The 24,240-nt window shown below is 36.9% G+C and overlaps 1 protein-coding gene across 1 annotated transcript in view; it reads left to right on the forward strand.

Moving 5' to 3' along the window:
- LOC131029682 (histone-binding protein MSI1) overlaps positions 1–21,302 on the forward strand; it is a 114,669-nt gene extending 93,367 nt beyond the window's left edge. Inside the window, exon 6 of the mRNA XM_057960270.2 lies at positions 20,648–21,302. Within this exon, the coding sequence (XP_057816253.2) occupies positions 20,648–20,852 (205 nt within the window). The 3' untranslated portion in view covers positions 20,853–21,302. The remainder of the gene's footprint in view (positions 1–20,647) is intronic.
- The last annotated feature ends 2,938 nt before the right edge of the window (positions 21,303–24,240 follow it).

The raw sequence follows: 24,240 nt of genomic DNA on the forward strand, positions 1-24,240 counted from the left end.
CTTTTGCATCTCTCAATACCCCTCTAAAAGGAGGAGATCTTGCCAATTGAAATGGGATGGCATGTGCATTAAAAAATCAGCCATTGATCATTGACCTGCTCATGTTTTTTGCATATTCAATAACCTACCACTATATTTTTCTCTCATATAGTAGAAGTGGTCTTCCTTTTCCATCTATTATAACCCTCTCTAGTTGATATAGTTGAATTTTGTTAGTAGATTGCAATTGTATGGATAATGTTTCTTAGTAGTTCTAGTAGTGTTTTTCTCACACTTCCCAACTATTCTTTCCATTTCAACCATTTCTTCCAATGGTATATCACTACAAACTCTGATTCCATGTCCACTCCCACCCAATAAATGGTGTACAACCCTACTATAATTCTCATGATAATTAGTTTTGCAAACATGACACAACCAATGCTTGTTGCTCCTTTTATTTTTAGCCTTATTAGTGTTTTAATTGTTAGAAAATTGTGGCAAGGGCTTTTTGGGGTTTAAAGGTACTTTTGCAAGTTTTTGAAGAGAAGATGAAGGGCATGCAAAATGGTATTGTGGTGTTCCAATAAAACTTGTTTTTTGATTTTCAGAATAATGAGAACCTTCATCACTTATTTCATCTTTCATTTTATTTACATTTTCACTACCCGTTTCATTGTCATCATTTTTACTAGTGCTCATTTCTTATGTGAAAGATATTTCTAAGGTTTGCATTGTTGTTGACCTACAGTTTTTAAGTTTTTTTTGAGAGCAAATTGAAAATAAAATAAAATTACAAACTCACGCTAGCTAAATTGTAGTCAAATACCTTAATAAGACCACTTTGAGAGTCTAAAATAGGCCATAGGCGATAAGTCTCTAAAATTGGTTCAAGTATCCCAAAACAACAATGGTTCACCAAAGTGAAACTAAAATTGTGGAAGAGCTTTTTGTCAATTTAGGGTTGAAGAAGGGGTATGGAAGAGTTTGTAGAACCTCGATGCCCCTTTTCAAACATTTTTTTAACAATTGTTTGTTTTATTTTATTTTTTAAATCATAAAGTTTATGATGAGCATTAGTGACATTTGGCAATCCCTTGGCTGGTGGAGGTATGTCTTAGGTGTCCTTGATCACCTCGGTGATGACCAAATGTCCCTTAGATGTTTTCTTCTTTATTGCCCATTTTTGTAACGTTTTTTGGCTATGTTACCCCGAGTTTCTGGGACATTTTTTTTTCTCGGAGCAGGGAACGGCTATATATGGAAACTGAAATTTATATAACATTGTAACACAGTAAACATTCATCATAGCAACATAATAACATTTATAAATTGGAATCTAGATTCTAAATCTTAAATCATTGAATCAATGATCATTTATCGAATCATCATAGAATAAGATTAAGAACATAGGATAGCATCATGATCAAATGAATCAAATGAGAGTTCAAATTTCAATAGCATCTATATGTTCCATTTTATTCATATGCAATATGCATAGGTCTGGTATCCTTGTAGTTAATAGGAAACAAAGACTAGATCACTCAAAACACAAAACGAAGGAAGCATTTGTGTGGAGTATGCAAGTAGAACACACACACATAATGCTGACTAGGTAAAGATGTTCTATTTCAACTCTTTGTGATTAGGCCTCCAAAAATGCAACTAGGTGGGTTAAAAGTGCATGAAATGTGAAGAATCCTTAAAAAGAGAAGGGAACAAAATTATGCCTTGTGAACCACCCTCGAAGTGAACTTTGCATTTCCCATGTTAGGCAGTTAGTAATACTTATTATCTATCTACGTGAAAAGAGGAGTTATTTCAATTACCAAATACAAATTAAGTCAATCCATAGGTCTCCATGGACATTTGTCATTAACAAGTCCAAGTTGGCTTTGGTGCCACTTCTAATATATCTAGTAGGTGCAGATAGTAAAATTAAAAGATATTGAAATATTAAAATATAAGATACCATATATAATTTACTAGGTTAGAGTTAATGAATGGATGAGAAGGTATTTATATGCAGATCAAGTATTATGTCTGATAGGAAATGTGCCGTTAAGATGATAGGTTGCATCTCTTGATAGCGACTATTAGAAAGTTAAAAATTAATTTTACTTACTCAGATCCGTATGAAAATAACATTAAGAAATTCAAATTTGGAATGTTAAATTATCATCTTTTGATTTATTGCAGCGATATTTATTCTATTGCTTTCATTAAATTAAAAAAATTAATAATAAATATTGCTGCAATTAAAAACTAAATTTTATTAAAAAAAATTGTTTTTTAAATGCCTCTGCCACTAGAAACGGTTGTCCGTCCTCGAGACGGTTGGGGGACGGCTTGAGCATCCCCAGCCGTCCCATGGACTGTCAACAATCTTTGACGAAAAGGTTGACCATTTCCAAGTTTCCTGGACGGTTTCCTAAAATTTTGCTAGATTGGAGACCTTGGAAACGTTTCAAGCTGTCCCCCCGTCACCGAAACCGTTTCCGTTTCCGAAATGTGTGCCTTTAGGGTGGAAATGCGTTTCCGGGTAACAATGTTTTTTGGTGATGGTCAAGAGATGTCCCAAAATGTGACTAGGGATAGGAACAAGGGTTTGAGGGTTGGGGATGTGTTCATGTGGAACACATTTTAATTTTGGTAATGCTGGAAAAAAATATGGAGTGCTAGGAATAAAGAAACAACTAACAAAGTGGGTAGTTTGGGACACTATATTAGAAAGTACTCAAGAGGGTCAATAATAATTGTAGGATCACTATGGCATCACACAATAGTTTGGACCTAAGATGTGACATTTTGTGTTGAATTAAAGGCCATCACTATTGTCGTCATTCATGGTGAGAAAGGAAGTAGTGTAGGAGAGGATTGCAATGGCGCACCCAAATTCAAAGAATGCAACATGTGAAGGCAAAATGAAAAACTAGTGGGGACTATGTTTGTAAGTAAGAATCCGGTGATGAAGGTGATCAAGACAAAGAAAAGAAAGACCCTTATGTTGGTGAAAGGAGAACCTTTGGAAACTAGTGAAGAGGAGAAGAAGGCAAGTAAGATGCAAATGGAAAAGCACTTGAAAAATTAGGAAAAGAGGAAAAAATTGACTAGTGAGTAAGAGAAAGAACACACCATATCGATTTTGTAGGTGTGGAGTGGGAAAAGGTGGAACATACTTTTAGAGAAAAGAACCATCCAATGGTGAACAAATTGGTAGTGAAGATGAATAAGGGGAAGAAGAAATTGGGTATCACTTGTTGAGATCTTTTACTATGATGGAAGGAGTGATAAGGACCAAAAGTGGTGACAACAAGCCATTCCCTAGAATAGGAGAATAAGAATTGCGGTTAGGCGGAAATATAAGTACATTTTCCATGGGACTAAGAGAAAAGGAGTCATGCCATAGGGCCACATGTAGAAAAGTCTATTGTTGTGAATAAAGCAACAATGATGATGTAAAAGAGTGAATTCTAGTGATGAAGGAATAGAGGGTGGAGGTGCCATAAAGCTCAATATAAGATGAGGGATTGGTACTGGTAAAAAACTGGACAACTTTATATAATTATGATTTTGATTGTGATTGAGTTTGCGAGGAGATTGTTTAGGTATGCACATGCATCATAGTTATTGGATGCAAAGGTACAACAATTGTCAAAGTAGTAATAGGACTCAGATTAATAGTTGGTAGAATTGAAGGGAGAAAAGCTGAGATGTTGGCAATGGGGAAAGTGTAGAGGCCATATATAGTCGGAGTTGTAGTTTTTCTAGGGAAAAACCATGATATTTTGTTTAAGGAATACATCAAAATACTAGCTGCCAACCTAGTCCCATAAGTCCAAGGTTGTAGGTGTAATATCCCTTGCTAAATCTGATCTCTAATTGCTGACTTGGACCTCAAGGAATATTGTCAAACAGTTGTCATGAAACCTCTATCCTGCTGTCTTTTGTGTTTCAAATTGTTTTTTCTTACTTGGAATGGCTTCAAATGAAGTTTAAATGCTTGCAATTGATTACTAAAACTTCTAGGCCAAGAGCTAAAATGCAAATGCAATCCCTTTTGTCTTTTGAATGCACACATATGACTTCTACATGTAAAATGTGCACCTACAGCCAATGGACATTTTAACAAACACTTCTCATGCATCTTAAGATAACCAGTATGCAGCAATTAAGCATTTTGACAAACAAATGGCATGCAACCTTGTACTACCTTCATTTAATGCTAAACCAAATTCAAGTTAGAATGCACAATGCATATGAGGATTTCAACTATCCAATATTCAATGCCAAGACTCTTGGCTCACAATCTAAATGCCCTCACAAGTTTGATAAAATGTGCATCTACAACAAAAACTCACGGATCGATATGACAATGCAAATAAACAATAAGGAACCTGATGTACAAATTGATATGCTCTGTTACAATGCTGTAACCCTTGGTGCTGATGAAAATTCACAATATTTGATGAAATTGTGCCCTCTATGTATGCGGCCCTTGCTGTAGTATATCAATCATCAGAATTAATTAATTGCAGCCTTGAGACATCTCCAATTTATTCCAAAAATGACCTCCAATATTCACAAATTTTATTGCTGGTTACAGCCAACTCAAAAGATCTTTCACCACCTCAGGTAGCTGTCACAATGAAGATACTACGTTTTCCACTGTCCTGATTTGCAGAAATGCAGAAACCCTTGGGTTTGCCTTCTCCAAATGCCAAGAAATCATAAATGTCAAGTTATCAAATGCTTATAGAATGAATGGCTCGATTCCCAAGGCTGAATATATATAACTTCATGAAGTCGTCGATTTCCCTCCAAAAGCACATTTAATAATAATTAAATGTTATTACATTTGCATCTTTTAATATTTAATATTAATACCTTGGTCTTGGCGCCTCGTAAATTAATTCAATAAACGGCCCCCTTTTATAATGACTTGACCCTCAAATTATAAAGTTAAGTTATAACTTTATAATATCACTTTTAATTATTTTATTATCATTCGAGCCATTAAAACATTAATATCTCCTTTAATAATCATTATTTCTTCATTCTGTCTTCATCGGGGAGTTGACCATTTTATCCTTTGTCCAACCCACTGACTTATTAAAAAAAGAAAGGGTCTCTCTCGATCGTTTCCTGACTTACTATAAATAGTAAGTATATGAAACTGAGCCCAAACGAAGTCCAATCTGAACCAAACGAAGACCAAACTGGAACATACTGAATTTTGGAGAAGACGAGAACCCCCATTAACCAAGCCCTTGCCTCAGAAAACCCTCTATCCACAATTATTAGCCTACGAGGGTCAGAATGATAGGCTAATCACACAGGAATAGGAACGAACTAAAACGGGGACATTACAATAGGTTGACGAAAGTAGTAGAAAAGGTAATTACAGTTGCACAAAAATCAAAAGTATTTGCAGGCTTCAAAGAACACTTTGGCAAAGTAATGGGAGGGGCTGTAGACTTGATGCTTGTAACGAATATCATTGATGCCTAATATGGTATGTAGAAGGTCAAGGTCAAGGGAATTGAAGAATCCAAGGTTGAAGGAGATAAAGTTCATCATGTGAGTCAATGAAAAGAACACTCCAGACATAGATTGCCAAATTAGAGTAAAATGTGGAGAACATGAGCATAGAACTTGGGGCCATTTTGGAATAATTGAAATTGTTATAGTAGGTTTTGAGGAATTGTTGAAAAGTGAGCAACAAATATATGGTAGTTGACAGCCTGATAATGACTTACAATAGATGAGGACAATCATTAGAGACTTGAGGTGGCTGTAATAACCCCACATGGTGTTAGCTCAAATGTAGATGAAATTTTTGCAGTCAACTCAAATCTAGTCCTTCTAATCACCCAATTTCCACAATGGGCAACGTGAGAATGTATTGAGTAAGAACAAGGACAGAGGGAAGATTAATTGAAAATTGTTGGCAGCAAACTTACCAACTTACAATGTAAAACAATCATAGAATCAATCTAGCCAAAATGGCTGATAGCGAGTTCAAACAAAGTTGCATCAATGCCAAAATGATAGATAAACTCACTTGGTTCTGGTTCATGCCATGCAAGGTGGAGATTGGTAGAAAAAATTAATGGGATCTGACAGTATTACCATCCAAGGATCAATTACAAAAAAGAGTACTTTAAAAATGAAGGAATTTGGTGGTAAACTTTCTGGATTATTACACTGATAATATATTTAAGATTTTCATTTACAAACATATTTGAATCTATTGCAAATATATATCTGCTTTATCTCAAGTGTGTGCATTTCGTTAAACAATTATTTTAGACAATCATAATGTAAGCATTTTGTCAATTTGATGAAAACAAAGGCATTAATAAATTTACCCAAATGATTGCATTCCTTTAAAGGATCTGGCACTGCTATATCAGTTTGGAATGGATATGGGTATGGTCATCCAAGAAGTAGCTGCAGGTTGTAAGAGTCTGCTCTAAAGCACCAAGTTGGATGCTAAGCCAATTAAAAACTTCTGGAGACTGGATTTCAATGATTGTTGGTGCAAACACTTGCTCAGAATTGAGAATATATGTGATACAAAGAGTCATCACAGTGAGACCTGCTAGCTAGAATAGCTGCAACAGTATTAAAGATTTGGAATGACACCCTCAATGATTTATAACTCCTAAAAGAGGGGATAGAAATATTTAACTCAAACGCCAAGTTATGTCAACAGATCAGAGATTTACTTCAATGGCTGCAACTTAGAAACTTACAAAATCACGCCCAGAATATATAGAATAATTGTCTTGGGCGCTAGATAGTGAACCAAATATGCAAAGTATGATCCTGTCAATCTTGAATGGCCAGATTTGGATTGAAAATGCCATGCTCAGACCTTCTAAGGAGTACAGAATGACAAATGCCTTGTTTTTGCATCCAAAATCATGGAGGAGTCATGCAAACATCCATAATAACAATATTCTATTCAACACAAAGTTTGGCAAAAAGTATGGCCAGCTACAATAAAATGGTATGGCCAACAAAGGAATCCCAATAAACTCCAAACCAAAATAAAAATATTTATTCTTGCAATCACTGAACTATTCTTACCAAATTCTCAGAAGAAATATCACAACAAAATCACAACTGTGAACTACTGGAATTTCTCACCAAACTGGAAACAATAAACTAAAACTCAAACTACAATTGAAACTTGGAATGACTTTGAAACAAACTTCAACACAAAATACCAACTGCAACTGAAACTCAATCTACAACTTTCAGCAGAATGGTGATTCTTGCATGAAACTACTCGAAATGGAATTAGGATTTTTGTCCCCAAGCCAATCTTTGCTGCACAATGTATTCAATCATAAGCATGGACCAAGACTAGGTGATAGTGGCCCTAGAAAAGACAACCAATACTTGAGACGAATTCTCCCTAGCAATAACACATTCAAAGTGACAGCAATAACAGCATTCATCCTAATAATGGCTACAAGCATCAATAACTACCGGCCATTATCACACTATCGAATCAATCAGAAGCTTGCAAGTGACAAGAATTCAACTCACAAACCACCAAACAAGCCTACAACTGACAATATACCTGAGAAAACATGTGGCAAGAGTAGGTGCCAGACTATAATAATTTTTATGCTGGCTCATGTTGGTGTCTAAATCCAATCCACTTTCTATTGTTTCCACCCACTACCACACCTGTCTTCATCAACTCCAACATATTCCTGCAACCACAGATTGCATCAGCAGCATATGTGACCCAACATATTGCTGAAATACAGAAACTAATCTTAATATAAATAAACAATCAGGTTTGTAATAAACGAATCAGAATCATCCATGATTTTAACAATGATTCAATAACTAAATTTCAAGTTCATTTATAAAAAATATCAGAAATGCAAATAAGTCAGAAAGTGAGATATGTCATACTCAAAAGTGTCTTTCATTGCTCTGCTGATTAGCCTATTGTTTCATTCTATTTTTTTCCATTGCCAGATTCTCTTAGAGACTAGAGAGTACTCCTCGTTGGTGTTGAATGTGATCTTCGATCAAACAAATATGTGGCACACTTTCAAGGATGATGTGGTAGATGGTACTGATAAAGTGCCATAAATGGAGACATTTTAAAAGATGTATGATATGAAGCATTATACTACTATTTTGCTAGGGGCAACCAACTAATCCATTGTGATTGTTTATCTGACACGAGACAATAAAGATAACTCTTCAAGTATTTGTTAACAATCTTAGTTTGTCCATCAGATTGGAGATGATGAAAAGAGCTATGGGCCAGTTGAGTACCCAAATAAGAACAAATCAGTCCAAACATAAGCATTGAATCTGAAATGAGACTGTATAATTTCTAGAGTAGCTTGTAGCTTCTGAATCGTCTCTGTGCATGTTGCTGCCATTTTTCTTTCTACAAAAGGATGGAATAATTTAAAAGCTTAGATACCGGTTCTTGGGGAAAATGGCCCGGTCCTAGTCCTGGTTCTTGCCGGGTCCTAGTCCGAGCCTGGTTCGACCTAGGTTCCACCCGGGTCTTGCCCAGGCAGCTGGATTCCCTGTGGGTGCCTGTTGACATGTATTTTGTACACTATCAAACACAGAATAAAATACCTAAAGGTACCTTATCCTCTCTTGAGTAAAGCCTCTGAATGCTGAAGATATCGCAAAAAGGATCAATCAGGGTGACTTCAAGGTTCTTCGTTGTAGGATCTCTACGTGTGGATAAGCACCAGTGGTCGTTGTGAATGCTGTTTCTTCAAAGGGTCTTATGCACTTTGAAAGCTGGTCTGTGTTACTCTTGCTTGACTGCAAGAACAGGATTTTTCCTAATACTAACAAATTCTCAAAAAAGATCAAAAGATAGGGTTTGCAAGAGATAAATTCTAATCTAATCCTAAGAGTGACTCAATGTAGGCTAGACTTGGTAAGATTCTACCAATTTCAATATTGCCAAGGAATTACAACTCCACTGAAATTGATGCGATCTTCTAAGGTGATTAGTGGTTTTCACATCATCAAGAATTATAGATACTACCATAAAGATACATATCAATATTTCAATAATGATTGAAGGTTCAAACAATCTCAATATCTCCAGTTGACCACACAAGGCGTCCTTACAATCAGTAAGAAGCTAGTGGTTTGGAACGTGAATCTCACCAAAGATCAAGCGCAACACTTAGTCCTTCGAACTTAAATACTACTTCGACTTAGAATGATTCAAGAAAGTAAACAACCATGAAAATAGCCACAAGAATTGCAATAAAACACCATAACTTCAATATTTTATTGATCTCAAAGCCAAGATAGACAACAATTGTTCGAAATTCTTTCTTCACTACTCAACCTTGCTACAAAATAACTTTTGTCTCTCCAAAGCTCTATCTATCTATCTCCTTAATATCTAATCTCTCATGACAAAATGAAAATGAGTGAGGGTATATATAGCATCCCCAATTACAATGAACGGCCTAGATCAAAAGAAGATCAATGGCTGAGATTCTGACACCTAAACCCTAATTAGGGTTTGTTACAAAAAGTTCCCCTTTTAGATGAACATTATTAAATGCATAGCCAAATATTTAATTGGCACAAAAGTCGAGGAAACATAGACCAATAATAATTAAGATGCCACATCATTCTATAACAACCTTTCTTCTAGAAGCTTATTCCCTTTCCAATGTTCTTTCTTAGCACATGCAATGAATTTGGACACAATTCCTTCAACCTCAGTAATGGGAATCTCAGGAAGATTCTTCATGCGTTCCTCCAAGTGGATAACCTGATCAAAGGCAGTGAGAAGAGCAGCTTCCCATCCAAGTTCGAGTTCTTTGATTTTCTCAATCAGGAGCATAGTAGTGAACATTAGATCCCGTTGCTCATCTGTGATGACATTCTCATCTTTGCAAAAGATGACTTTGACTCTTTCTTCCAACTCTTGAAGGTCCACATCCGTCTCAACTTCGATCCTCCTACCAAGAATGGTACACAACACTTCAAACACCTTATCCTGAATTGGATGGATGACACCTTCAACTTGATTGCATTTGGTGCTGATGTCCTCGAAAAGAACCTCTTTCATCTGGAGTAGAGTTGACCACTGAAGTAGGTTATGAGCTCCTCCATCCATTATCTTTTCTTGTGCTAGGATCTTCCTTGGTGTTTGCCTGATTACTTGCAGAACAGGAATGATAACATCTCTCGTGTGAGCGAAAGCGGCTACATTTATCATTAGGTTGTGGACGATCTCAAGGACTTGTATAGCTCGGTGGATTGTCTTCATCATTCTTGTTGTAAATTCAACGGCTACTGTGTGGGATTTGTCAATCCAAGAGCTCAGAAGCTGAACCAAGCTCTTGACTCTTTTTGCCTGGCCAACAGATTCGAGGGGAAGTGCTTGCACAGGAGATACTGCCGGATCCTGACGTCCCAAGGGCTGATTGAGATGGGTAAAGTAACCTCTCCAAGCACCGACTTCTCTCTCAAGCTTTCTATTCTTTTCCATTTCTTCTTTAAGCTTGTCTTTAAGTGCTTCAAATGAATCGGTTGCCTCATCCAGTGCCTGTTCAGTAGTGAGGGGACCAAGCTCAAATGTTTCTACATCATACTCATCTGCAAGGATTTCACCTTCATATTTGTCCACTACTGGTGTAGCTATCTGCAATTTCCTGGATCCTGTCTCATCTCTGATCACCTTGGACATCTTGGTGGCCTTCTTCTTCTCCGTTACTTCTTGAGAATTTCCTATAAGGCTCTCTAAGTCAATTACATCCTCTTCATCTTCAATCACTATCACCCTTGTCAGTCTCTCCTTCAACCAATCTGGAATGGCGGATCTCGTCTCTCTAACTTGTATTTCTTTAGGCAATGGTTCATCTTCTCGGAGAGGAGATGTTGCTTCATCATCATTCTTTTCCTCATGTAGCTCATCAACTTGGGGAGATTGACTTGATGAATGTTGAGGTGCCTGCCCCTTTTCAGGTTTATCATTCTGTACCATGGACTCCATAGATTCATCAACCTCAGGCACCATCTTCTCTTGTCCTTCAGCTTGACTTGCCCTTTTTCCGTGTCGAGAAGATGTGCCTGATGAGCGATCTCGATTGGCCTCTTGCTTCTTCTTGGAGGGTTCTCTTTTCTTAGGTCTTTCTTTCCTCTTTGCGCCTCTAGGATGAGAATTATCTTCACTTACGCTCGCTCCTCCTTCTTTTGGTCTTTCCTCCAAAGTAAAAGTCATTGGTATGCTCTGCTCTCTTAGCTTCTGATGTTGCACATCCACCCATCTGCGAGTACATGACAAAACTGGAGCCATTAAAGCTCTCAAGTCCAAAACCTCAGGTTCATTCCAATCTACCTTCACTGCTTTGTCATCTCTGTCATAAGATGACTGGAGATGTCTACCGCTATCCTGTGCTTGATCTGCTACCCTATAAACTTTGCATTTCCTGATAAGATCTAAGGGTAGCCCGGAATGCATCTTTCTTTTAACCTCTAAATCACTTGAGAGATTCATCCAAAAATCCTCTACCTGAAATTCGTGTTTGTACTTCTTACCAACTGTCTCTTCCATATAACCATGAGGATCAAAATTCTCCCTCGAGGCAAAGAATGTGAATGAATATAAAGCCAATTCCTTCTTTGCATCCTCCAAGGCTTGAGTATTAGGACATACCTCAACTGAATTCCCCAATATGATGGGCACGGGAATTCCATTTCCATGCTTGTGTCTGAATGCCTTTGCATAAGCTGGTAACTGTCTAGTCACCTCAAGTAGCACTATCCTGTCTGTCGGATACCTCGGCAACATGTAGGGAGGTGAAGGACACCCATGAACTCTGATATATGTAAACTTTTGAAACTCGATGAACCATGCACCATACTTCTTCACAAGTTCTTGTGCATCCAGAGATAGTCGATTATGAATCCCACCTTGCAATATCCTAGTGATGTTCATCGTGAAGGTGTCATTGACTAACTTGTAGTCACCTTTGGGAGGATGATGCAAATGAACATAAGAGTCACAAACTCTCACTTCTCCGGGTCCTCTTCCGATCACTCCTCTGTGAGGTAGCCCAGCATATTCGAAACTCCGGATCAGGGCATATATGACATATGAGCTCATGTGGAATGATTTAGTAGGTCTTAGCCTTCTCAACTGCACATCCAGACAATGGCTAATAATTCTAGCCCAATGAATCGTTCCTTTTCCTTGGACTATCACTTGGATGAAGTAGAACATCCACTTTTCGAAGTAGAAAGCTTGTGGAGCCCCTGTAACTCGATTGAGCAAAGTTATCAAATCTCTGTACTCCTCCTGGAAGTCGATCCTATGTGGTGTGTTGGGAATCTTGCTCAGGCGAGGACGACTTTTGAGCAATCAATTCTTATTGATGAGATTCAGGCAGGTGTCGGGATCATCCTCATACATTGACCTGGCTCCTTCTAAACTTTTGTAAATCATATCTTTATGCTCTGGAAGATGGAGAGCCTCACTTATAGCCTCCTCTGAAAGGTAAGCCAAAGTGTTTCCTTCCTTGGATACGATCGATCTTGATTGTGAGTCATAATGGCGGGCACACTCGATCATCAGCTCAAGACACTGGACTGCTGGAGGGAAACCGGCCGCCTTGATGATGCCACTTTCAATTATCTTCTTTGCGACAGGTGATGGCTTGCCAATGTAGGGGACCTCTCGAAACTTCTTCATACTGAAGTTTCCCAAGTTGGTATCTCCGATATTGCTCCATTTGGACACGATCCTGGTCTCCAATTCTTCGTTCTTCTGATCTTCCTTCATGAGAGTTGGACGACTAGTAGATGCTCCTGCCTTTGGAGTCGCCATCTTGACACCTACACAACATTTCATAATTAGTAATATATCTTGAAGCATAGAAATATAGGGTAGAAAGGAAGATTTAAAATTAGGAAACTTCATGATAAATCTTGAGTTATCATTTCCTAATTAACTACGCCAAACTTAGAATTTTCAAAACAAAGTTCAAAATTCAAATCTTCAACAATGGTGTCAAGATGATTTCGCCATACCTCCTCTTGAGTATTAAACTCTAAGAAATGATGCAAAAAATAGGTGAATTTCGCTAGGCCAAATGTAGATCAAAGCTCTCCCTTGAATAAAATGTGCCTCCTTTAGCCTTCACAAGAATCAACTCCACCTCCTTCTAGCCTCCAACACTTGAAAGAAAATCGCTCCAAACAAACCAGATTTCGCACCTTCTTCTTGCTCTCCAAATTCACACTTGAAGCAATGATTGAATGATTTGAATGATGAAAAAAAACACCTCCAATATATAGAGCGCCCACCCCTTTGCTCCCTCTAGGTCGACTTGGCAAAAAGAGGTTAAAAAAATAAATAAAATTGCAAAAAAGGAGGGGCCGACTTGATAAAATTAATAAAAATAAGACCTTAAGCGCTCCATATTTAATTTTAATTTCACAAAAATTAATTTTAAATGCCTTAACAATAAAAGTTCGATTTTTTAAGGCTCAAAATTAATTTATTAAATGTCAATATGTCCTTTATTAAATGCCAATTTAATTTTAATTAATTTCTTTTTCAAAGGCTTCGAAATTTTGAGGAATTTGGGGAATATCAATGCTCAAATATGGTAAAATAAAGAATGCTACTAACTTCGCCCTGGACCCTTGGCAAGGGTCAGGTTCGAACTTTCAATTTTGCTCTTGCATTCCTCATTTTCTTGCCCAAAACTTCATCTAGTCATTTAAATGGCATTTCTTATTGGAGTTTTGAAGTTGATTTCATTTGATCTTTAGGAGGAAAGTGTATTAGGACCTTTTCGCCCTGGACCCTTAGAGAGGGTCAGGAGCGATTTTTCACTTTTGCTCTTAATCCTTCATCTTTTAATTGCCAATTCTCCTTGTGGGGTAAGCGATGATCTCCTTCATCCATTCCATACATGTTTAATTTGTTTTGCAAGGCAAAATAGGTGCTCCAAAGATTTTCGCTCTGGGCCTCCAATGAAGGTCAGGAGCGACTTTTGCAATTTAGGCCAGGATCATCAAGTTTTGGAGGTAAATCCTTGTTCATCATGTTTTGGAGGACCTTTCCACCTTAGCACAACCTTTGCCTTAGCGCGATCTCGAAGGGAAGTTGTTGGTTTTGCAAATTTCGCCCTGGGCCTTCAGTGAGGGTCAGGAGCGATTTTGCACAAATTCTTGATCACTCCAACTTCAAATTACTCTTAAGATGTAGAACATCATACTTCACTCCCTGCTGAGTCTTGAGCACAAAAATATCATCTCGAAATGCAAGGAAAGTGGGCACACTTGGAAATTTCGCCCTGGACCCTTGGAGAGGGTCAGGAGCGATTTTCCCTATTGTCATCAAAAATTGCACTCCTAGGATCTCAATTCCACTTCAAGGCATTTCAAACACCGTTTCTACCTTGTGCCTAGGCTTAGCTTTGCTCAATTTTGGAGAAAAAGGTTGGATATTAGGTTTTCGCTTTGCCCAATTCAAGTTTATCCATCTTTTGCTAGCCCTCCAAATTATCTTCAACGGGCAAAACACACTCTTCCTCATTCATTCAAGCAAGATTTTGTCTTAATTCTTCAAAGAAAGGAGAGAATCTTAGAAAATCGCCCTGGACCTTCAGAGAGGGTCAGGAGCGATTTTTCAAACCTGGCTTGATTGCCTCCTTGTTGATCGTCCAAATTATATTCAATGGGTAAAACGCACTTGCCTTTATCTATTCCAATCATAAAAAATCACTTTGACCTAGCAAGAAATGTGCCTTTTGAAAATTTCGCTCTGGACCTTTAGAGAGGGTCAGGAGCGAATTTTGCCTTCTAGACCAAAATGCTTCACTTTTCATCATGAAATGCCTTTGCTAGGGAAGATTTCATCTTGTTTCACGCTATGAATAAAAGTTCATATCCAAGAAAGGTCTAAAAATGTGTATATAAAGAATTTCGCTCTGGACCTTGAGAGAGGGTCAGGAGCAAAATTACCCTTCTTGGGCAAAACTCCATCATTTCATCATCTTCAATCAAGTCCGGACCCTTTATCACGCTCATTTCGTCCTCCACCACGCCTTTGATATCTCAATTTGACCAAACAAGGTCAGGAATGACTCTAATAAGTTTTTTCGCCCTGGACCTTCAGAGAAGGTCAGGAGCGATTTTGATGATTCCAACAAGATCCTTCATCATCTCAAGTTAAAAATCCTTCAGGTGGATGGAGAAAGTCATTGATTTTCCACTCATGTCCAATACTTGGTCCTTTTTTCACTATAAGATGAGGGAAATCAAAATTTTGCCCTGGGCCCTCAGCAAGGGTCAGGAGCGATTTTCCCTTAGCCTTCAAAATTCATCAAAAGCATCAAGTCACGTCCAATCATCTCTCCTGGAGACCTTGCACAAAACAAATTAGAAAAGTCAGTGACAAATATGCCTTAAATAACATTTTCGCCCTGGACCCTCAGCAAGGGTCAGGAGTGAATTTACCTTTTCTGGCTAAACTATCCAAAATTTAAGTCTCCAATCACTTCACAAGGCAGAGTTAGGTCATTCTCAAGGCCAGGAACCAGTTAGCAAGCCTTCTCAAAACAAGAATTTGCACTCAGGATGAATTTCGCCCTGGACCCTCAGTAAGGGTCAGGAGTGATTTTTGTGTCTCAGGCATCATCTTACTTCAAAAAAATGATCAAAACTCACCTATGCAAAAACACAAAATTTCACCCTCAAAATGCTAACACTTAGTCAAAATTTGGATTTTTACCCCCAAAAACCCTGATTAGACCTAACCTAAGACCTACTTGACTCCCCTGAAAGGCTTACCTCACTTCAATCGTCTCAACTCTTCGGGAGGATACTTAATAACTTTCAAAATTCGACTGGACTTAGCTTGAATAACATCAGAAGAAACCCCTAAGGTTTAGTCCTAGTCCAGACAGACAACTCACTCACTCAAAACCCTAAAAGCAGAGAGAAGAACAAGCAAAAACAACAGCGAAAAAGAGGGGGTCCCCATTCTAATGGGGCGATGTGTGAAATGGTCACAACAGTGCCACAGGGAACCCAGCCCACCCAGGTCCTGCCCAGGCGGCTGGATTCCCTAAATGTAACTTTCCCATACAATGATACATAAATGATAACAGATAAATCATAAATCATAAATCCATAATTGCCAATGCCAATAAATATTCTGATATTCATATATCGTAAATGTAATATCATATTCATAATTTGCAAAAAAAATAATATTCAGGTTTCAAGTTTCAACTGATTCAAGTTAAAAAACCATGTTACATGTTAAAAAACCATTAAAAAATTGTTTTTTATTTGCTTTTTTTTTTGTTTTATGACCTGTGGGCCTCGTTTTTGGGAACCCACGGGCTTGGGTTCACCCAGGTCGGCCTGGATTCAACCTGGGTTCCACCCGGGTCCTGCCCAGGTGGCTGGGTTCCCTGTTGCTTCATGTTTCATGAAATACATCCTTATATAAGACAGCTGTTAATGGAGTTACAATGTGGCCATAGTTCTTGACAAAATCTCCTTTAGGTTCTTGAGGGTTTTGGGAACTTCCCATTCTGCCATTGATTTGATCCTGTCAGGATGCACCTTTGTTCTTTAATTCAAGAAAACGTGGTCAAGTTACTCCACTTCCTAGACTTCAAAAGCAGACTTGGAAGGCTTCATGTAAATTTAAAGCTCCTTGAGAAGTTGCGGGACTTGATCTACATGGTGGAGATGGCCTTCCCATGTATTGTTGTAGATGATATCAAACGATACCAATAATGACTTTCATAAAAATTGTTTGAATATGAAATTCAGATGAAGCATTGGTGAGACCAAGGGAAAAATTAAAATTTCACAATAAACTTTATGTGTTTAAAGGAAGTTCTTAGAATGTCTAAATCATTGATTCTAATTTGATGATATCCTGACCAAAGATCTAATATTTTTAATAAAATTGCTGAATTTTATTCATCTAGCAAATCATCAACAATAGAAATAGAAAAATTATCTTTGACTGTGATCATGTTTAGCTCTCTGAAGTCTGGAAACGCTTGTCAACTGTCATCCATCTTGCAGACCATCACCACTACAAACAAATATGCAGTTTGACTAGGGTGAGTAATACTAGTTTCTTAAATGTCGTGGACCATGTGCTCAATCTTAAATATTGCACAAGTATTGATAAGACGTGATGTGGTGTGGAAGGCTACTTGTAATAAGTTCCATGACAAAAGTGGTCCCTATTTGGAGAAAGGGCATAAGGCACATCTTTAAAACATCGCCAAGTGTGTCAAGGATAGGCTAGAGATTTGTTGATGTTGATAAATGTGAGTTGTTAGTACCAGTGGAATCAATTAGCATTGCCACCCTTTTTTCTTTCATATATCCCACTACCTTGAGGGTTTATGAAGTACTAATACCCAACAGTACATGACAGGAAATTGTTATTTATGAGTTAACCAATACTTCCTCTACTACTTTTTTGTCTTAGAATCCTCTTTGTCCTCTTCCGGTGCCCTCAGTAGAGAATAGTTACTTCTCTGTACACTTGTGACCTCTACAACTTTTGCTATCACATTAATGCATAATCCTTTTGGTCTTTTTTCCCGTATCTGTTGAGATGTCAAATTTATTATTTTTGGGAGAGCGGGTTGGAGTATGTCAATCCTTAAAACTAGTGAATGTATCTTATCTAGTAGCCAACTCTATTTTCCTTGCTTCATGCTGAATGCAATCCTTCAATCTGTCTAGAAGTAAATCTGACATGGGCTCTGAAACATCTTTCACTGCTGAACTCAGGGTTTGGAATTACTAAATTTACGGAATTTATTACTGAAAGCTGGCTAGTTGCCCGAGTAAATAATCCACAAGGTTGCTACCATAATGTGTCAATAGCTGGTCCATGAAAACACACCACATAATGATAAGAGTATTTCTCTTGCTAAAAATTACACCATTACGCTTATCCATGTAATCAGGTTATTGCCATTGAATTTGCACTTTTCCATCTTGGAGACAGTTTTGTGGGCTTGAATTTGAATCCTCCATCGTGCCTCTCCTGTTGAGAGGGTTGACCTTGACAGATAGAAGCAATTGTCTTAGAGTTGTGGAATGCCACAATAATTGCTAGTTGAGCACCTTTGATTTTATCCTCACTTTGCTGTGTTCTTCCGTTGTTATGGAAGCTGGATCAGATTGAACTACTTTGCCATCATTCTTAGTTCATCCTTGGTGGCTATGCTGTCTGTCTTCACTCGGATACCTCACACATCCTCCTCCAGAGAGCTTGTACAATCTTCCCTATTTTGGCACAATTCTGTTTCTGTATAAACCTTGGAAGGATTCTTTGCTGATGTTGTAGAAGCATAACATTTTCTTTGGTAATAGGACCACCCATGTTGCACTAGTTGTCTAGAATTAAAAATTTAATTTTGCAAGCTGTCTATAGTAGCGAAAGTCTGCTGGGAATAATTCAACAAACCAGAAGATAAATATTTTGTCAATTAACTGGGGAAAAGTTAGTGTATGGCTAGGGGCAGGGATAAAATTGGGTTGGTGTAAGGGAAAAATAAGAAAAAACTGCTGCAGATATTAGAAAAGTCCAGAAATCTAGAAAAAAATTGCCAAAAAATCATGATTTAAATGGGAGTAGCAAAAAAATGCATGATTTATCTATGATTATCTGGATGAAAGATCGTTTGAACAATTTTGCTCAGAAATCATTCTTTTGTCAACTAAAATATCAGCATCTTTGCCAAGTTGCAATTTATTGTCATAAATTCACGTTTTTTTGTAACCATGATCTACACTGTTGCAATGGCCTCATTGAGATGAATCCAGTGGTGCTATATTGCACAGAGGTGCACCAAAAACTCAAACCTGAAAGTTACCCAGAAATTAGGGTTGTTGGCCACATATACTGTTGCAATTGCCTTGTTCAGACAAATCCAGGTATTTATATTACACAAGGCTGCCAAAACTGGAGCCTAAACTTTTTGTTGGTGTTGGAAATAAGCCACACCCGGACCAACAATGGACTGGTCGACAATGGACTGGTCCAAGAGGGGCCAGTAGTTCAGTGGTAGAGCACTCCAGCAGCGTATGGAAGGTCCTAGGTTCGAGTCCTAGCTGGTCCATGTCTCAACATGGTATCAGAGCCAGGTCCAGGCTAGGAGCCCCAAGCACACGAGAGGTGTGGCTTAAGGGGGGGTGTTGGTGTTGGAAATAAGCCACACCCGGACCGACGATGGACTGGTCCAAGAGGGGCCAGTAGCTCAGTGGTAGAGCACTCCAGCAGCGTATGGAAGGTCCTAGGTTCGAGTCCTAGCTGGTCCATGTCTCAACACTTTTATCCCCTGCCACTCTCCACTTGGTGTGGACGAAAACTCTCAATTCTCATTGGTTAAATGTTTTGGACTTTCATCTGTCAGTAGCAATGTTACTTGGGGATGCGTTACCGGCATAATTTGACCCGTCCCAGAAACTCGGAAACTTTTGGAAACCCGTACTATGGCTGTCCCATAAAATTAATGATTGAATTTTGATTATTTGTTTGACTTCCACTCATGCAAACTCTCAATTTAAATTATTTAACATATAAGCATGCCTTATCCATGTTTTTATAGGAATATTTAAAATTTCCCTATATATTTTAAATTTTCTGTATTTTTTATATAGCTGTCCCCTACTGTCCCCTACTCTGGAAAAAAAACCCGTCCCAGAAACCTGTTTCCCCGTCCCCCCGTCCTGGAAACTCGGGGTAAAATAGGTCAGTAGACATTAAAGAGAAACTCGTAGGGAATTTGTAATTGAACTGTAGTAGGAAAAACAAATTTACTCAATATCTTGATTTTCGCTTGCCCAAATCAAAGCTTGAAACCACTTATAATATAATTGCTATATTGCAAGAACAGAATGACAGCAATATAATGCAACTTGATTTAATGCATGGAAAGAGTAGTGACAACAATTTTTAAATAAGATTTGAATAAAGTAAATTCATGCAAAATAATTGAAATGATTAGTAGAATACTGAATACCATGCTGAGCTATTTCTACAATCCCTACAATAAAACGCATAATATATGATAGTGTTATACTACCATAAATATGAAATCTGGAAATTATCAAATAACCAAATGAAGGGTTATGCATGCCACAATTTAGCAACTTGAGAACTTGATACAATCAAATAGGTTTAGGGCATAATAGAAAGAGGTTACGGTGGCAATACAACCAATGCACCAATTGATTCTTGGCATGGTTATAATGAAAATCAAGAAAGAATATAATGGGAGAATCGTTGGGAACACATGTTAGGATCTTCTGCGTCAATCTATATTAATGATAACCGAACCAAAAATATGTCATTGTCGTATTCTAGAACACAAATGGATAGATAAATTTACGAATATGATACATCTCCATATTGCCATCCAGTGGAAATTGCCATATCCTTACAAATTTCTATACATTGTGCATCAATAGACCTTTATGATATTGCAGATTTTGATACAGGTGCAAAATCACTGTAACTCTTTCCTGACTTTTTCTAAAATATCTTCTCAAGTTTCAAAGGGTATCTGCTAGCTCTAGGTCTTATGATAGTTTTATCATGTAGTTATTGAAAATCATACTTTATAATGTTTTGCAGAATTGGCGAGGAACAAACACCAGAAGATGCAGAAGATGGGCCACCTGAGTTACTTTTCATTCATGGAGGACATACAAGCAAAATATCTGATTTCTCATGGAATTTGAATGATGACTGGGTACTCGCCAGTGTAGCTGAAGATAATATTTTTCAAATTTGGCAGATGGCAGAAAATATTTATAATGATGATGACAACAGGCCCTGAAAAAATCTCAGCTAGGGCTGCTAAGGTACAGCAATGTGGAAGGAAAATACTAATTCTACTGCATTTTCCTTGGAAATGATGCTCAAGAAGAGTAAGAAGGAAAATGAAAGATACAAACTTTTAGAGCTCCTTGTTGAGTATTATTGTTCATTCTCTCCTGTCAATTTTCTTTTCAGTAATGCAGCAGTAAATGATTATCAATCATAATTAGATTATTCATTTAGCATCTTTGGAATGTGTTTTACTAAGTAAGATTGCAATCTGAGTCTGCTTCATGCACCAAGGTAACATTATGGACAAAAAAAAATTGAAGCTGTTTTCAAAGTGATTTTGCATTTTATCAACTTTCCGAGATTTGCATTCAGAATTTATGCCAAGAGGGAAAGACATACCTAATGTATGGCTGTTATAAGGCATCGTCAGTAGAAAATGGTGTTTTGTTTGGTTGAATGCTTGAAATGCTTTTTTAGTTTAGAAGATACAAATTGTTTTGACTACTCATATATACCCTTGTGTTTGATCTGAACATCAAATACTAATGAACAGTAAAATCAGAGATACTGGCAGCACCATCTGTAATCTAGTTATCTGTATCAAACATGAGCATACACTAAAATCAGAGATTGACAAATAAAAGGTAATATTTAAGGAATTAGCTCGATTTATGCTTCCTGCACCACCAACACTTGCCGTTCCTCCATCCCAGACACACATTCCATAAATTGGTATGTCAGCAATAAGAAGGTGCGTCGTCTATATATATATGAATTGTGATTGATTTTGAGTAGACTCTTTCATAAAAATTTCTTAGACTATGTAGAATTTCACATTTGTTAGTAATCCACAATAATGTACAAACATGTTTGCAGAGCTGTTCAGTCCCATTTTGCATCTCACTAGTAGATAAAAGCTGATGTGTGTACATGTGCCTGTGTGTGCCATTTAAATTTTGTTTTGTGCATAATCTAGAAACATTAAAAAAGTTGTTCATTTCAGCAAAATCATTTGTGAATTATTGAAATTAAGAGTAGAAAAGTTCATTTCAGCAAAGCATTTGCGAATTATTGAAATTAAAAGTTTATTTAAACACGTGCTCGCCAGCATGAACATTTGTCATTGTAAGACGATCACTGTCCCGTATACTAAATTAAAATTTAAGAAATAATCTATATATTTGGACGTGTATAAAGATGAGATTGATGCCAAAATTTCGTTGATGTAATTATGAAGCTTACATACTAAACAAAGAAAAGAATGAGATATTGTATATTATGTTATAGGAACAATCTTACCAACGTATTGTTTTAAATTGAGAGAACAAAGCGAAGATGAATAATTTATTATATGGTGTTTAACATAGAAACAACGCTAACTGTAGCCATTACACCGGAGATCTCACCTAATAGCAGGTTTTAATATGAACAGGGAGCTTTTAGATTGTGTTAGGATTTAACTCGTCTAGACAGATAACAAAAAAATCAGTTGGAGATATATAAAAAGATTTATATGACCTCATTTCAAATCTGAAGGAAAGTCATCATACAGCAAGGAATTTTAGATTGAATAAGAAATCTTAGGGAAGTGAGGGACCGTGGAGTTGAAGTATTGGCATTATAAATTGCGAAGAACTAACTGAGAATTGAAGAGAAAAGATTGGATCATAGGCTTTTAACTATTTTTGAACATTATCCAAAATAAAATAAAATAGGGAGATGAATTAATGCAGCAATAGTTAGACTACTTTATTTATGTATGATTGTATTTTAGCTTATTTGATTATTAAATTATTAACGATATACAACCCAATGTATGGACTCTTATTGTTGATATAATAAGTCACGAGTCTAATTAATAAGTTAGGTAAGCCTCACTTCCTCTCTCTCAATTTCCTTTGAATGTAATCATTGGTACTTGTTTAAAATATGAGCATTTTTAAAGTCAAAACGTATGTGTTTCCTACTTGCTAAGAAAAGAAAGCAATGTGTTAATTTATCTACTACATGAGAATGAGATTTCTAAAGAGATATAATTGCAGTCCACATTGAACCCTTCGCACTAAATGAACTTGCTTTTATTTATATAGATAAAATCTGTGTAACCTACCTAGATAAAATCCTTGCCCTTTCCTAAATTTATTTTCCCCTTGGTCACCCACCATGGAAGTGGCTGACATGGGCAATGGGACAATGGAATTGGTTACATTCGTTTTATTTCTTTAGTACCATATGCATTATTATTTGAGTTTGCAATCAAAAACTTTTCAGTTGTCACTAGTTTGTTGGTTGTAATCATGGTTCAAAAACTCAAAACACACCAACACTTCGAAGTTTATTTTTTGGCTCACACTAAGAGTAAATAAAAACTTAAAATATTAAAAAATAAACTTAAATGATTATAAAATAGTTTTTAAAAATATAAATGAATTTATTTTTTGCCCGAGATAAGAAACTTTTGAAAACTTTTCAAATCCACCATTATCAATGAGAAGAAATTACTCTAAAGCTCGACATCAAATGATTGGGTAACTTGCTTGAGAAATTTGAATTGCAAGTTCTAACAACTTGACAATCTCAACCCCTTTTTAGGCTATTACTACACAACCTTGTTTGAATTTCAAATCATGTGAATACTACATCGTACCAAGTTCTCAACATGAAGTAGCCCTTCACTCTTTCTCACTTCCATCATATAACATTGCTCATAAGTACAATTGCTTTATCAACACACATGTCATGATACAATATAATCAAATGCTAAAAAAGTATACATTTCTTAATTACACAAAAAAATCTAATTATTGTTGTTTTAATTCATCTCTTGTTTTTTTTAGCACAATTGTTTAATCAACAAATATCATGTCATGTTACAACATAATCAGATGCTAAAAACAATCAAACATTTCTTAAATCTGTAAAAATTCTAATTATTGTTCTGTATAATCATCTCCTTAGTTTAGCACAAACTGCTTTATCAACAACTATCATGTCATATGTTACAATATAATCAAATAAGCTAAAATACAATCATACATAAATAAAGTAGTCTAACTATTGCTGCATTAATTGAAGGGAACCCTCAACAATCTTAGGTTACAATAACCAATATGTAGGGTTCATTTGAGAAACCTTGTGAGGAGAACTGTGTGACTTTGACCCGTTTGGATGTGGGAATGTAGGCAGTCCTTGGGTGAAGAATGCCCCTGTGACCTCAAGTCCATAGGGGGAGGGTTTAGGGGGGATAACACCCAAGATATGGTGTTGTTCTTAATTGGTTTGACCACCTTTCTTCACTAGGATTCAAATGAGGCTGAAGTAGGTATTAGATGGTTTTGAATGAGATACAATGACCTAATAACTAGTATTTAACATATAATGTTTTGAATGGTGAG

The sequence above is a fragment of the Cryptomeria japonica genome, chromosome 9, assembly GCF_030272615.1.
Source record: "Cryptomeria japonica chromosome 9, Sugi_1.0, whole genome shotgun sequence".
Taxonomy (NCBI): domain Eukaryota; kingdom Viridiplantae; phylum Streptophyta; class Pinopsida; order Cupressales; family Cupressaceae; genus Cryptomeria; species Cryptomeria japonica.